Here is a 16,788-nt window from a genome sequence, read left to right on the forward strand (position 1 = left end):
ACAATGTGTTAAGAAACAATGAAGTATAAATTTGGGAGTTAGGTGTTGTGGGTGTATTTTATTGCTTTTTCTTTGCTAAAATATAACCTAGCCAGTTACCATACTGCCTGGTTTGATGATCAGATAATCTTTACTTCCCATAATGATCAGTGCCTAATTCGTATGTTTTACTATACATGGAATCATTTTCTTAGTACTTAATTTCTATAAACTGTATTATGTAGATATGTCTATTGAGAAAAATAACCATTACAATAAAAGATTTTAAAAATATAAAAGTAAAGGCAATTTTAAATAAATACAATAAATCTACTTTTATCTCAGAATGGAGTCTAACAAATCTAACCAAAAAATAAGTTATTAAATTAAAATAGTTTTTCATTTCTTCCCAAATGACTTTATACAAACCATTTTTCCTGCAAGTATCTCAATTACATTCTAATTGTGTTTTTCTATAAGATTCTGCTACATTATGCTTATTCAATTTGATAGAGGGAAAGCCATCTGAAATGTTAAGAGAACATCAGAAAATACAAAATATAAGCATCACCATGTTCTTCTAGATGAAATATATATTCATAGCATTTACATCTCAATCCCTAATTCTGTTGATATTAAAGATTGCTTGAAGGTTAGAGATATAGCTCAGTGGTTAAGATCACACACACTACTCTTGTACAGTCCCAAAGTTCTGTTCCTCAACATTCAAATCAAGAGATGCCCACACCTACCTTATAACTCTACCTCTAGGATTCCCTACACACTCTTCTTGCTGCTATAGGCACTCTCATAAAGAGGCACACATTCTCCCAGACCCACACAGAAACAAAGAGTTTTTACAAATAAAACCCTTTAAAGTATTATATTTATTTCTATCAAATTAAAACTGTGTGCCTTTCAGCCACACAGATTCCTTGAATGACCACAGACAAATATATAAATGTAGCTTTTCCAAAATGACAAGGATGGCAATTCAAATGAATTACCCAATTAAAGAGGATAATAGTTGTTCCTATAAATACTGTGCTTTGTATAAATTTATCCAAAAAATAAGCACCTTAAAAGTAATATAATCATGGGTTTTTAATGAAATCATTGTGCTGTAATGTTTAAAAATGGTTTAACGGATCCAACTTAGGAAACTTTCGTTGTCTTCCCCCCAGGCTCCAGGCTGAATGATGGGCTGTGGCATGAGGTTCGCTTCCTGGCCAAGGAAAACTTTGCAGTTCTCACCATTGATGGGGACGAAGCATCGGCAGTTCGCACCAACAGTCCTCTGCAAGTGAAGACTGGCGAGAAGTACTTCTTGGGAGGTAGGAATGCCACGGTTTAGGTTACTTAAAAAAAAGAGAAAAAATGTTTTCAAAAAGTTTATAAAGTACTTTCATCCAAGGAACCTAGTAGATTTTAGAATAAATAAACAAGTTGTTATTCCATTGAGTTAAAAGGTTAAAGAAATTGCTGCTTCACAAAAACACTGTTAATGTAGTGACCCCCTATCTACCTTTTGCTTCAAATCTTCAAAGCATAAACCATGAGAGTCTGTGTAATTCCCGTAATACTCTCTTCTAGAATCAATGACAGCTACAGATTGGTCATACATTATATAGAAAATTCTTCTAAACTTTAGTCAATACCCATGTCTGTTTATATGAATATATATTCCTATCTTGTATTTGCATCTTGTTTCCCCTGAAGTTGTTAGAGTAATTCTACCTAAGAGCACTTACCTTGTCCGCCAAGTTTCCTGCCCTATGCCCTAGTCCAAAAGAAATTCCTGGAGTATGACAGATAGCAAATACTTATTTATAAATGAATTAGTAAACTCTGTAAAATAGAACAGATATGAATTTTATTTTAAATTGTGAGAAAGAAGAAACATATGGCCTGGCAGCCACTGGCTGCTGAATATAAGACCATGTGCTCCTAGGTTGGGAGTTTCTACCACTGTGGAGGTATAAGTTAGAGAAATAAGTTCTGAGTTTGTCCTGAGTCATTAATCCATGATATTTGTTGGGTATTTATAATACATGTTTTAAAGGTTCTCAGTGAATATTTGGTGAGTCAATGAAAATGAGAAAAGTTGTCTTCTGAGCGAAGGAATAGAGTTGATTGACATAAACATAAGCCATTCATTTAAACACTAGCTTCCCTCCAAGTATGTGTTGAACATAATCAGCTTTGGGCCAAGAGTTCCCATGGTTGTCATAGTAAATGGATTGCATTTGTCAGCGGAAAAGCTTTTGACAGTCTCCACTAATCTCCGATCTGGAATGCTGTTGGCCATGGATGAGGTCACCAAAGGCCTATAGTAGTTCCAATCCATCTCAGTCCAGCAGATAGACAAATTGCTAGAGCCTCACATTTGTGGTAAAAATGATTGGATGTGGTGTGCTGTGCTTTATTGCTTTATAGATTTGAGTTTTTAAAACCCTGTCAAGAGGATCTTGACTTCCTCTTGGGCCTTTGTTCTGCCTGCAAGACATGCCACCAGCATAGAATCATGATGGTTTTTTGATTACATCCTCCTCAGCTGAGTCCTGTAAGTGCATAAAAAACACATTGTAATTCCAAATCTCAGGCAGAACAGCTATAACTTTAACATACAGGACGAGATACTGAACTATAAGCTTGAGACACTGCAGAATTCTAAGGTTCAAGAGATTCTAAGACATATGTTATCAAGAACAGGATGTAGATGGACCTGAATTAATACCCAACCTGCCTCCCTGAGATGCCTCTGAAAGACAGCAGCTACCAGAAGTAGGAAAGAAGGAAGATAAGGAGTAATGGTTCCTGGTCTCTGAAAGCCCCAAGCAAAGGTTTGCACCAAGTGAAGCTCCTGGCTGAGAGGCATCATCTTGACTGTTTCTAGCAGGGTGGGCCTCCACATTTCTGTGCCTGCTCACAGGAAATTGGAGGCCAGGTCAGGCTTCTGATTGTATACTTTCTTCCCTTTGTTCTTGTGTGAGAATTGCAGATCACAAAAAAAGCAGTATTGGGGGGTATTTCTTCAGCAAAGGAGGTCACAGCTGCGTTAGCTGATATCTCTATCTCTTGACTGAAATTCCTTAACACTTCATTAATTTTAATAATTGAGATAAAAATAAAAGAGGCAATTATATTTATTTATCAACCAATTACTAGATAATAGTCTTTTAGATATCAGCCAGGGCCCATGATTATGTATGTACAGCTTTAGATTTCTAACATTATTTAGGCCATTACTTTTAATAAACTCTCTGTTTTCATTTGAATGAAAACAGCTGGGTAAGAAAGTTTCCATTCGCTTCTAAAAGTGGATGCCTGCCGGGCAGTGGTGGCGCACGCCTTTAATCCCAGCACTCGGGAGGCAGAGGCAGACGGATCTCTGTGAGTTCGAGGCCAGCCTGGTCTACAAGAGCTAGTTCCAGGATAGGCTCCAAAGCCACAGAGAAACTCTGTCTCAAAAAACCAAAAAAAAAAAAAAAAAAAAAAAAAAGAAAGAAAAGTGGATGCCTAAAGAGCATAGGTTGGGCAGGCAACTCACAAGAAGGTGTCATATGAGGGAGGCAATGGGACAGGAGAGCTTTCTGAGTTTCATAGTACTGGCACTAGTGAGGTTTAATAGAGGGAGGGTCCATCCATGTCTAGTTTCTAATCTAGATGCACCAGTACACATGTCTAGCCATTGCCACCTACAGTAGCAGGGCCACATCGAGTGAGTGGCTTTAACCAGCCACATTTATTTTCCCAAGTTTTCTTTCTGAAGGCAAGAAATCCAAGACCAAAGTGATGTTAGATGTAGTCTGTTGAGGCCTGTCTTCCTGACTTTTAGGCTGTCCTTTTCTTATTGTGTCTTCATATTGTACAGGATGGAAGGAGGATTAAGAAGGTATTCAGAGAACAAAAGAATCTCCATGTCTGTTCATATGAGGAAGCTAATCTAATTGTGAGGATTCCATTCTCAAGATCTAATTACCACCCAGAGACTCTCAACTTCAGACCTATACCATGGCACGGGTGGGAGTAAGTTTCCTCTATATAAATTCAGGGCACACAGGCAGTCTGTAGCAGTCCTCACCGAAATAGACCAGAAGTAGATAGATAGATGGATGGATGGATAGATAGATAGATAGATGATAGATAGATAGATAGATGATAGATAATAGATAGATGATAGATAGATAGATGATAGATGATAGATAGATAGATAGATAGATAGATAGATAGATAGATAGATAGATAGATAGATATGCAAATACATACAAATAAAAGGTATTTCCCTGTTGGGTTTCTTTAGGAGGAATATCCCGGGTCTAGCAGTTCATATTACTCATGAAGTAATGTAATACCAGCCTTCCTGTATACATCTGAGCCTCTAAAAATTCTTTATGGACCCCATGTCCTCTATAATTTGTCACTTAAAGCATCTAGATGGAGTCTCAGATGAAACACCTGAGTTAATTGGTCCATTGCACAATAGCTGAATAACTTGGAAGCACCTGACTTAAGATCACATTTTTTAGGTGTCTAAAGTAAGTTTTCTAACTTCCTTTTATTTCACTCCAAAAATCACAGAAGCAAGAAGTATTTTATCAAATGATATTTTTCAGTGATCTGAAAATGGGTAAAGGAGTTTGTGATGTGTAATAGATTCATAGGGCTGCTATTACAAGGTACCACAGACTTAGTGACCTCAACCAGCAGTCATTTATTCTCAGGTTTGAATACAGGAAATTTAGAAGGGTATGAGGTATCTGGAGGTCTGTGTTCTCTTTGAAGGATGTAAGGAAGGAGTCCAATACTAGTGACAGTTTTTGGCAATCCATGGGACTCCTTCTGTGACAGACCATCCATGTCTGCTTCTATCTTCAAATCCTCTGAGTGTCTGTGTCTGTTTCCTTCTGATAAGGACACCAGGCACAGGTTTAGTGCACATCCTACTCACACTCACCTCATGATTTCCCAGATATCTCTGGGATAACATTATTTCCAAATTAGGCCACATGCACAGATCCAAATTAGAAAATTAGCAGACCTTTTAGAACAACACAGACAGCCTATAATAAGGTTTAGGTTAGCTGTGTAAGGCATTCTGTGTTGGTTACATTCCCCACTGCTTTGACTTCATACATGACAAGACAGTATGAAGGGAGGGGAGTTTCATTCCCATTAACAGTCTGAGGACAGTCCTAATAGGGAAGTCATGGGGCCAGGTAGTGCTGTTCAGGCAGGAGTGTATGGACAAGAAAGCAGAGAGAACACAGTAAGCATGCTTAAACTATTAATCTGCCTATAAATTAAAATTCTACCTGCTCCAACAAGGTCCCCTCTCCCAAATGTTCCTCAGTACTCCAAAACAGTACCACTAGCTGGAGTCCAAGTGTTCAAATACATGAACCTATAGGGGGCATTTTACACTTAAACCATGACACTCTCCAGTTACCGTATTTCCTAAAGCAGACTCTCCAACTTCTGATTTTTTCTCTTATGTGCTTTCAAAGATGGATCTTATAGGAGTTAACATCAATCACAAATTTAAGAAACTATAGCTGAAGGGAAGATTCTAACAAACACCGTGAGGGAGAATTAGAGCCTAGGGCACATGGGCTGAAATGATAGCTGTTGGCCAAATTTACAAATGGAATTTTGTGACCTCTAAATCGTGCTGAATGTAGAAGTCTGGGGAGATCAACAGAAAATGTTTTTGATAGAAGCAGATCTGGTGCATCTGAGTGCCCAAACTCATTACTCGTAAGTGTTAGACACCTCTGTGTAAAACAAAACCAGTAAAAGGTAAACAGTAGGGGAAAGGCAACATTTTAATGAAAGAATCTAAGGTGTAAAGAAAACAACACATCGGTGAAGAGAGAATAACACAGAGTATGTATCAACAGTGAGAGCAAAGCCAAGGTGTGGAACAAGGGGTCTGCATTCATTGCTTTGTGAATTTTCCTTTCTTTTCTTTTTTGATATCTTAAGATTTTTATTTAATTAAAAAACTTTTTTTTTTCAATTTATCTACCAATCCAGTTTCCCCTCCCTCACCTAGTCCCACTCCCCACCTCCTCCATCACATTCTTCCATGCACTCCCTAGATGGGACAAGGTCTCCCTTGGGGAGTCATCAATGTCTGGAATACCAAGTTGAAGCAGAAACAATACCCTCCCACCTGAATCAGGCTGGGCAAGCTATCCCACCATAGGTAATGGACTTCAAAAAGCCAGTTCATCCACCGGAATAAGTCCTGGTCCCACTGCCAGTCCACACCACCATACATACACACACACACACACACACACACACACACACACACACACACAAATAGATCAAGCCAATCAAGCCATATAACTGTCACCACATTCAGAGGGCTTCAGTAAGTCCCACAGAGGTTCCCTAGGTGTCAATCCAGAGTCCATGAGTTACCACTAGTTCTGTTTGGCTGTCTCTGTGGTTTTCCCCATCATGATCTTGACGCCACTTATTCATATAAACTTTCCTCCTCTTCTTCAGCTGAACTTCAGGAGTTCAGCCGAGTGCTTGGCTGTGAATCACTACATATTCTTCCATCAGATAGATGTAGATTCTATGATGGGAGTTAGGGTGGTCACTAATCTGACTATAGGGGAAAGCTAGATCAGGCATCCTCTACACTATTGCTAGGAGTCTTAGCTGGTGCCATTTTTATGGATTCCTAAGAGTTTCCCTAGCACCAGGTTTCTGCCTAACCCCATAATGGCTCCCTCTATCACGATATCTCTTTCATTGCTTTCCCTCTCTGTCCCTCCCCAGTAGCATGAATTCTAATTGGTCTTAATCATAAAAACCTGGAGTCATATATTGGGATAAATGCTGAAAAAGTAAAGGAGCTGGCCACTAGAGAGGCTTTTTACCTCTACCAAGTCCTCAAACTGAAGGGGGTAAAATCCTGTCTCCATGAATTATCAGACTGAATGCTCAGATCAAATGCAGTGAGCTCTTGTCTCTTCCCACCTTATATTCTTCTCTCCACCCAGCCATATCCCTTCTTGTCTCTTCCTCCCTAGTGCTGAGATTAAAGGCATGGTGTCCTCCAAGTACTAGGATTAAAGGTGTGAGCCACTACCTTGAACTCTGTTTCTCTTCTAGACTGGATCAATCTCCTGTAATTTAGGGTGGTTTTGAACTCATAAAGATCTATCTGCCTCTGCCTCCTGAGTGCTGGGATTAAAGGCATGTGCCACCACTGCCTGGTCTCTATGGCTAATAAATGATTAGCTCCACACACTGATCTTCAGGCAAACTATTTGTTAGCTCAAAAACTAAACATCATCACACTCCTCCAGCTTAGTCATCTTGATCCCTTATGTTTATAGCCCCCATCCCTTCTCTTCTACACCCCTCCCAGTTATCCAGGAGCTCTTAACTGTTTCCCCTTTCTGGGGCTCTCTCTGTGTGTTCCTCTTAGGGTCCTACTTTTTACCTAGCTTCTCTGGGGCTGTGGATTATAGCCTGGTTATCCTTTACTTTATGTATAATATCCACTTATGAGTAAGTATATACCCTATTTGTCTTTCTGGATTTGGTTACGTCATTCAGGATGTTTTTTTCTAGTTCCATCCATTTGACTGCAAATTTCAAGATGGCATTGTTTTGTACAGAGAAGTAAAACTCAGTTGCATAATTTACCATTTTCTTTATCCATTCTTCAGTTGAAGGGCATCTAGGTTGTTTCCAGGTCCTGGTTATTATGAATAATGTTTCTATGAACATTGTTGAGCAAGTGTCCCAGAGGTATGATTGATTATCCTTTGGGTATATGCCCAAGAGTGGTATTGCTGAGTCTTTGAAATCGAATTGAAGACCCTGATATTAATCTACACACCAATGAATATCTGATTTTGGAAAAAGAGAAGCCAAAATTTTACAATGGAAAAAAAGAAAGCATCTTCAACAAATGGTACTGGCATACATGGATATGAACATTTAGAAGAATGCAAATAGATCCATATCTACATCTATTCACAAAACTCTAGTTCAAGTGGATCAAAGACCTCAGCATAAATCAAGCTACATTGAATCTGATAGAAGAGAAAGAGGGGACTAGAGAGAATGCTCAGTGGTTAAGAGCACTGACTGCTCTTTCAGAGGTCCTGAGTTCAATTCTCAACAACGACACGATAACTCACAACCATCCATGGTGGGATCTGATACCCTTTTCTGACATAAAAGTCAATAGAGCATGCACATACATAAGAGCGTGCTTATGTTTAACATAAATAAACAAATCTTACAAAAAAACAAAAGAAGCTAAAGTGGGAAGTAGCCTAGAACTCATGGATACAGTACACCACTTCCTAAAAATAGCACCAATAGCAGAGATACTGAGAGCAACAACTAATAAATGGGGCCCTCTGAAGCTGAGACGCTTCTGTAAGGCAAAGGACATGGTCAATAAGCTTTGTGAGTTTTCTAAAGTTGAATTTAAAATCTGACATTTTTTGCTGCAATAAGAAGTTAGTATTGTAGGAGAAATTAATGTATTAGAGATCTTTATTATGAATAAAAATGTTGGTAAGAATAAACGACAGTGACAAATGAATGCCCCCTAAAATCTGCCTCACCCTTCTTTATTAGCAACCTTCCAAAAATAGATACATTGTGATGCTTGGTTTTCATTGTCAACTTGACACAACCTAGAGTCACTTGGGAATGATGTAAATGAGAAATTCTCCACATTGTGTGACCTGTGCTCATTTCTGTAGGGGAGTGTCTTAACTAAAGTTCATTAATGTGGGAGGATGGAGCCCACTGTGATCAGCATCATTTCCTATGCAGAGGTATATGACAGCTTACTTATATGTAAGAGAAGAGAAATCTATTACAAGCAAGAAACAAGCATGTATCCGCTTATTTCTCTCTGCCATTGACTGTGGATATGGCATAACTAACTCTGTAAAATCTCTGCCTTAACTTTCCTACAATGATAAACTGTTCCCTGGAATTGTAGCTGAAAAAAATTCCTTTCTCCATTGAGTTGCTTTTGTTTCAGGGTATTTTATCACGGCAACTGAAATGAAGCTAGCACATACATAATTATGAATAAATTGGGGTCGGGAGATGGTTCAGTGGATAATGAGGTCCAGAGTCTGGATCCCCCGTACCCAGATAAAAGTTCAATGCCCTTGATGGCTGGCATATAATTCCAGCCTGCTCAGAAGGCAGAGATCCCAGAAGTAAGCTGGCCTGCCAAATTAGTCTCATAAGATCTAACTGCAAATGAGAGATCCTGCCTCAATAAATAAGATAAGAGTGTTTAATAGGGCTCCCAACATCAATCTCTGGCATCCCACATGTGCATGTGCACACATGCAAATGTGAATTCACAGATATATGCTCAAAAACATGTAAACATGCATGCATATCATGAAACAGACACACACACAAAATAAGAAACTGAGTCATCCTGATAATCCACTGTGCCTGTACATTTGTATAATATTCATCAATTACCATGTATAGCAAGGAAGAATGCTTTCAGGAACCTTCTTGGTACCATTGGTTTGTGCACATCTACCTAATTAGTGCCAAGAAATTTCCCTACATTTATCAGGTAAGTGCCGGGCAAGCTTATAGGATTACACTTGAAAAGTTCTCTTACAAAACACCTTTAAAACAAATAAAGGGACTGTCCTGAGAATTTAAACTTTAAACTGGATCAATGTTCCATTTTCTCTTTGCTGGTTGAAATAATACGCAATAGATTTTTTAACATTTTCTAAGCTTGCATTTCCAAATCCCTAGACTTTACTTCCAAGTATGCTTTGATTTCAACTCTTCTATTATAGAACTGAGATCTACTTTTGTTCACTTCTATCCAGAGGGATTACAATGCTGGGTATAACTAAGAGCCTGCAGATGATTCTTGAAACATCACATGACTGAAGAGATGGCATTACCTCAATCCTCAACAAACTTAGGTCTCCCCCACCTTCAACGGCTCCACGCGCTCTACATTCTAAAGTTATCATTTTGCACCACCTCTGTGGTTGTCTTGTTAATGGATGTCTACTCTGACTTCCATGTGTGATAACTTCTGCTTGTGCTCTGAAAAGATTTCACCTGATTAGATAAGATCACCTTTTCCTAAAGCCAGCAGGTTGTAGATGCTGACGACTTTGGCGTTTCAGATCATTTCTACAGCCACACCTAATACCTAGTAATACCTAATACACTGTAATACCTAGTTAGTGTAGTACAGACTATGTTTCACACGGAGGCATCTAAAGATTGACACTCAAACTATCATCATAATGTACTTTTTCATACCCCAGATTGGAGATGTCCAATAATATAATCGAATGTCCTGTATAATATGAAGCTAAGTGGATTGCCTTATGGATTTTCTAATTATAATTTCCATGATTTCTATAGTCTTATCTGTCTGTTTTATTATTGTATATATTTTGCTGCTTCTATCCCCCTCAATAATGCATCTACTAACATAAAATAGGTATAAACATTACATGAAGGCTCACAGACTCAACTGGCCTGAGCTCATGGAGTCTCATGGAGACTGAACTGACAATCAGGAAGCCTGAATGGGACTGGCCTGGGCACTCTGCATGTATGTTACAGTTGTATACCTTGGTCCTCCTGTGGGACTCCTAACAGTGGGAACAGGGGCTGTCTGTGACCTTTGAGACCCCACTCCTCATGCTGGGTCATCTTGCCCCACCTTATTACATAGGGTGGTGCTTAGTATTTTGCAACTTAATATGCCATGTTTTGTTGATACTACTAGGAGACCTGCCCTTTTTTGGACAGCGATGGAGGGGGCATGGATTGGGGGATGGAAACAGAGGAATGGGGAGGGAGACTGAGAGGAGAGAAGAAAGAGGAAACTGCAGCTGGGATGTAAAATAAATAAATAAATAATTTTTAAAAAATAGGTGTAAATGTTTCTAAGATAAAATATTTGCACTAAGCTAGTATGTAAGATTATTATTTCCAAGCATTAGTCTTTTCTCTTGTCCCACTGCAATGAATTTTCAACTCACGTCTATGATATTTTATTTGATGCGTGTGTGTGTGTGCATGTGTGTGTGTGCATATTAACCTGTTTCTAGACACATTCCTTTTACTGATGGGTTTGTGTCTTGTTATATAACTCATTTCTGGTCTACTCTTTTACATAGTTTTTAGTGAGTTCCCCACTCCTGAGGACTTCACCAGACTCCTCCTCCCCTTGGCCTCTTCTGTCCTCTACCACATATTCCAGGTTCACCTCTAGTCCAACTTCCAAGAGCCCTTTCGTCCCAGTCTGCTTTCCTACCTCACCACACTTGTCCAAGAGATTTTAGTCACTTCTTACCATCCACTTGCCATCCATTTCTTTTCTTAGTTTCTTGTCTGTTGTTGGATCCACCCTAGCAGAGATCTGAGAGGGCAGAGATAAATGGCTTTTATATGTTTTAATGCAACTCAAGTGTTCTCAGAGTCTGAGAGATAATAGTTTGTAACTGTGCAGTGTAAACTGACTAGGTTAACATTCCAGCAGACACATTTACTGATGATGTGCACAAGGGTCTACAGTACTTCTTGTCTACAGTCACACTGGAATATCCCACTCACATCCCCCAAATGAAACAATGGCAGTTGTGAGGGAAAAAGAGGTCTCTGGCATTTATTTGCTGCAATGAGAGCTCTGTGAGACTGCATTGTCTTTGAAAAAATAAAGATATAAACAACTCTTTGTTAGATAAAGTGCATGGAAATATTAATGCACAGCTAAAACAGCTTATGGGTTAGAAAGCTCTTTGGACATGCTGAGGATTAGTAATTTAAAATGAGATGTTAGAGCATGCCGACAGTAAGAAGGTGCAGAGGTCCTGGAGAATGAAAACACCCAGAGAAAATCCAAGAGCATCTCTCTCGGATTGGGAGAATTGAGCACATATATAGCTAGAATGTGCAGAGGGTTTAGGAAGAGGGCAAGTGTGTACTAAAGTGTACCGAGGAGATAGCTCATGGTCTTGAACTGTAATCAGGTCTGGGCCAGACAAATCTTATATCTTTCATGAACCTTGGGCTGTTTTGAGAATGGTTCAATGATCCTGGTCAAGGAAAATAGATGAGATTGATGATAGCTATGGAACAGCTGAAAGATGATCAGGTCTGGATGTACAGTAGAAGATGAGAGCCCACAGGACCATCTGACACATGGGTCCAGGGAGAGGCCTGAAAAGATCAAAGATCAAAGATGCCACCACTCTATCTGACAAAAAGGCTGTGTGTGCTTTTTTTTTTTTTTTTTACTACTCTATTCTGCCTCCTTCTGAGCCACACTCAGTCAGGGTCTACTGGGCTATGTTCCCCTAAGATCTGTTCTTATCTGGTACATCCTAAATCTAAGAAACTATCATCCTATATGAGTTGTCACCAACTATTTTGCCTTCACTACCAAGACCAAAAGCCACTCGACTCTCAGTGACCACGCATACTCTTCTACAATCCTTGCATCCGCTGTCTCTCTTGATTTTCTCTTATAGGTTATCAGTCGGTTACAACAATTCTCATACACAGGTTGTAATGACAGTGCGGAATCTACTTACTCAGAAGCAACCATAGTGCATTAAGATTTTAATTAATCACCAATGTAAAAGCCACTTTTCTATTAAGAAACAAGCCAAAGAAGAGGACTCTGACTCAGTCAAGATGCTGTTACAGACTCAGTCTTAGACCACAGATCAATTCCCAGTACATAGACCTCCAGCTTGACAATTCGACTTAATGATAGTATTTTACTTGTGGTTTTTGTTGTATCCAAGGCAAAATTCTACAATTGAGACCAGAGAGGATTAAAAAGTGATTGATGTATGGTCTTAAGAAACCTAATTTGTTACCTAACATAAAATAATTATCCCTGAAAATATACAAACAAGCAACAAAAAATGGATTCAGCAGGTTGTATTGATATATTTTTGCATATATGATTGTTTATATATAAAACAATCAAAGAAAAAGAGAAAAGGGGATATGGGAGGAGTAAAAGGGAGGGAACATTGGAAGATCTGAAGGGAAGGGGAGAAAGGAGGAAATAAGTAATTATATTTTAATTAAAAATGCATTTAAAGAAACAAAATTTTACTTACAAAATATAAGTAAATAAACTTACATTTTGAATCATCCACATTCACTTATGTCTTAAGCAAAGTTTAATTATACAGAGCAACTACTTGCTTATGAAAATTCCTGAATCAATGTTTGTTGATTTATGAAAAATCTCTTCTCAATTAGAAAAACATATTTATCAATATTGAAGTACTTAGATACCCTTCTTCACACCAATGTAATATGCCTCTCTTTGAAATATTAGTATTGATAACAAAAGCCAACTTTTTCTAGGCAATTAACAATTTATTAATTTTATGAACCATAAATAAGAAAATCACAACTCAACATCTTCATGATCCCTCTTGCCAGTTTATTAAATTTAGATTGACTAATAATAATCACACAATAATGTGATTGAAATTCTTTACAGATTCTAAATGAACCCATTAACATGTTGCTTTTATTTTCTTTGGGGTTTGTACTCTTTTGCCCCAGTCCATTATGATATTTTACTCCACACTTTTCTGCCATGGTCCTCCCTTAATGGTAATGGGTCAAATATACTCAGTTTCTCAAGTGAGTTTAAACTCCACAAAACTAATTGCTGATGAAAGTTTTTTTTGAGTCAATATTTGTTATCTGTATAAATTATTTCTTCGCTTTTTTAAAAATGCATTTCAAACTCTCTTCCTATCTTGTCAAAACAAGCGAGGCAACTCTTTGTTCCCTAATCAGATTACCATGGACTTCTGATTACTCTTTTATTTGTTGCTGCTGTTATTGTTGCTCCTTGTTTTTTAATTGTATGTCTAAAAGAAAATGGCAAAGAAGTGGAAAAGTGCATAGTAAAATTCAATATGTCAACCTCAATAGTCATCCTGTTTCTGCTTGGAGAGGGGATAGTATTCAGTATGCAGCCAAAGGTTCACATGACTTTTTATAGCTCCCAGCAATACAACTGGATTAACCATACGATCTGACCTAATTATAACCACAAGTATTGGGCAAATTTACACACCCTGACTTTTTGTGTCTTTCTTCCAACTGTTTGGCATCAAGAATATTAAGAGGTGGGACAAACTTATATGAAGATTTCAAAGAAGAGAATCAAGAAATTACAAAAGCTTTCAAGATTTAGTTTGACCCTTTTTATAGGGAATGTTGACAGTGTTTTCTTCTCTCCTTATATATGCTTAGCTGCTGAGAAATCAACTAACCTGAAAGAACACAGCATTCTCACTGTGGAATTAATATAGTCAATCATGACATCAGCATTAAATGTTTTTGTTTCATAGTTTTTTTTTAAATGCTTTCTATTACTAAATGGCTCTTAAGTAGGAAAACAAAACAAAACTGGCCAAAACTTAAAACTCTGATAACTTGATAACTTACGTGTTTGGTTCAGATATGTCACACATATCAAGTGATTACTTGGAGAATATAAGTATGTCAGTTTTATGAATCATCTTATAATTGATATAATTATAATTGATGCAAAAATGCTCCCCACTCCACCACCAAAAGAACTGTATTAATTGTTTACTTTTCCAGGTGAGTAACCAGTGTTTAAGAATCTTCAGTGGTACTTACTAACACATGCTAAGGAAGATGGTATTCAGCTCATCATGATGGGGCAGAACAGACCAGGATTTGTAGCAAGACAGAGAGATTGTGTTCATTGTACGATGTGCAGAAAGAAGTCAAAGAGGAGATCTACAGAGAAGGTGGTACAGAGAGGTCCGCAGAAGGAAAGTACTGAGAGAAAACAGCAGGGATAAGCAGATGCTGAGTAGAGACCTCACAGGATTCTTTGTAGAGACTGGTCAGGGCACTCAGATACCACCTCAGAGTCGGTGGGAAAGGGGCTCCTGATCATGGTTAAGACTGGATGGCTTGGCTACACTGGCATAGCAAGATTCTTGGCTGCAACTGGGTCATAATGTGTGTGAAAGCACACACATCAGCCAAGAAAGCTGAGAAAGTGGTACTACAGTCTTATTCAAGAGTCTCTGTAGGTAGGGAAGAAGTCTTTAACACAGATTCAGATAATTAAAGATCTACCAGGCAAGTAAGACTCAAGAAAAATGAGTGGATGTATGTAGGACTGGCATGGAAAGTGGAGAAAGAGAAGAAAAAAAAAAAACAGGTAGGGAACCCTAGGTGAGAGCACAGTTCTGACCCACACTGGTCAGTCTGGCAGAGTGGGGTCTTTTAGGCTCTGCATTCGGCAGGGGTGAACAGCCTGTGTTCTGCCTCTTGCTAAAGGGGGAGCTGAGGCTCACCTGGGACTCATAGCCATATCAGGTGGGCTCCTTATTTTATAGCAGTTAGGTCATCTCTAATCCTCAGGTAGCAAGAGAGAAATGCCCAGCCCCCCAACCTTGGCAATTTGTTAACGTCACAAAATCATAAACACAAAGGAAAGCTTAGAAAATTCTTGTTTTCACTTTCATACAAACCAGAGGAGAGGTCTTTGGTTTTTTTCCATGTTTTTTTTTTTTAATAAAGTTGCAATTTCTGTTTGTACTCTTAATTCTGCATGATGAAACCAGAATATGAACTTGGGGTATTTTGTTTTAAATTTAGCTTAAGATTCAAGTAATGATATTTCTACATGCATAGAAACAAAGTCAAAATAGGACTAAGGACCCGTTATTATAATAATTCATTATTGTCTTTTATAAATAATTTTCCATCTTTGAACAAAAAGGCCAGCTGTTTCGGGGTATTTGTTCATGCGGCACTATTTTATCATAGCTTTTTAAGAGAGTAAAAAAAAAAAAAAAGAAGGCTGTTCAGAGTATCCAAGTTTGATCTTAAAAAGAGATCATCTAAAATACATTTCTTGTAGAAACAAACAGATTGTTAAACCTTTAAGTCTGTCTGGTATGGCAGGGCTGTCCTTTTTTGCACTGGTACAGCTAGTGACAGTGAGCACCCCAGAATTTGTTATAATTTCACAGAGGCTTCCGTTGGAAACAGAGGTGACATGGGTCAAACGATGTTCCAGTGGGGAATGTGAAAGTGAATGTCACCTGTCTACAGGAGACTACGTGACACTATGACCAGGAGAAAAAAAAAAGACACCTGAGAAAAAAATCATTGCTCAAATACTATTTTTTGAAGCATTTAGATTCTTTCCCATTCTCTGTTGAGCAACAACTGATGGGATTCTGCAGGGTCAAGGATATACATGGCTTTAAGTCCCATTTCTCAAAGAAAGGAACCTTTGAAGAGCAGAAAGTGCATATGAATAGGGGATAGATCCTGGAGAACGTGTAGCTAACGGTGTATGTGGGGAGACATTTGCTGAACGATCCAAGAGAAGAGACGGGTAAGATGAGCGGAGAGTAGAGATGTGAGCCTTGAGGCTGAGAGAGGAAGCGTGGATATCCCTGCTATGTAGAAGCTTAGGAGAAGCGGAAATATAATTCCACTACATGTTGAGTCCCTGCGAGAGCGTATACCAAACCTACAGGGAGAGGTTTTTGTGTATGTGCTAAGATAATTCATGCTTTAGCACAAGCCCTTCTCTTTTATCTTGTACAAGAATCTTCTAGGATGCTTTAAAAATCAGTTCTGGCTATGTTTTTCTTTGGTAAAAAAAATACTAGAAATATTTTACATAAAATAAGCTATTCTTTTTTGTTTGTTTGTTTGTTTTTTTGTTCTGTTTTTCGAGACAGGGTTTTCTCTGTGGCTTTGGAGCCT

The 16,788-nt window shown here is 38.4% G+C and overlaps 1 protein-coding gene across 1 annotated transcript in view; it reads left to right on the forward strand.

The window, feature by feature from the left end:
• The window catches only part of Cntnap2 (contactin associated protein 2), a 1,482,107-nt gene that overhangs the window by 465,338 nt on the left and 999,981 nt on the right, over positions 1-16,788 (forward strand). Inside the window, exon 9 of the mRNA XM_042054579.1 lies at positions 1,164-1,313. Coding sequence (XP_041910513.1) covers positions 1,164-1,313 — 150 coding nt within the window. The remainder of the gene's footprint in view (positions 1-1,163; positions 1,314-16,788) is intronic.

The sequence above is a fragment of the Arvicola amphibius genome, chromosome 2 (genome assembly GCF_903992535.2).
Source record: "Arvicola amphibius chromosome 2, mArvAmp1.2, whole genome shotgun sequence".
Classification (NCBI taxonomy): Eukaryota; Metazoa; Chordata; class Mammalia; order Rodentia; family Cricetidae; genus Arvicola; species Arvicola amphibius.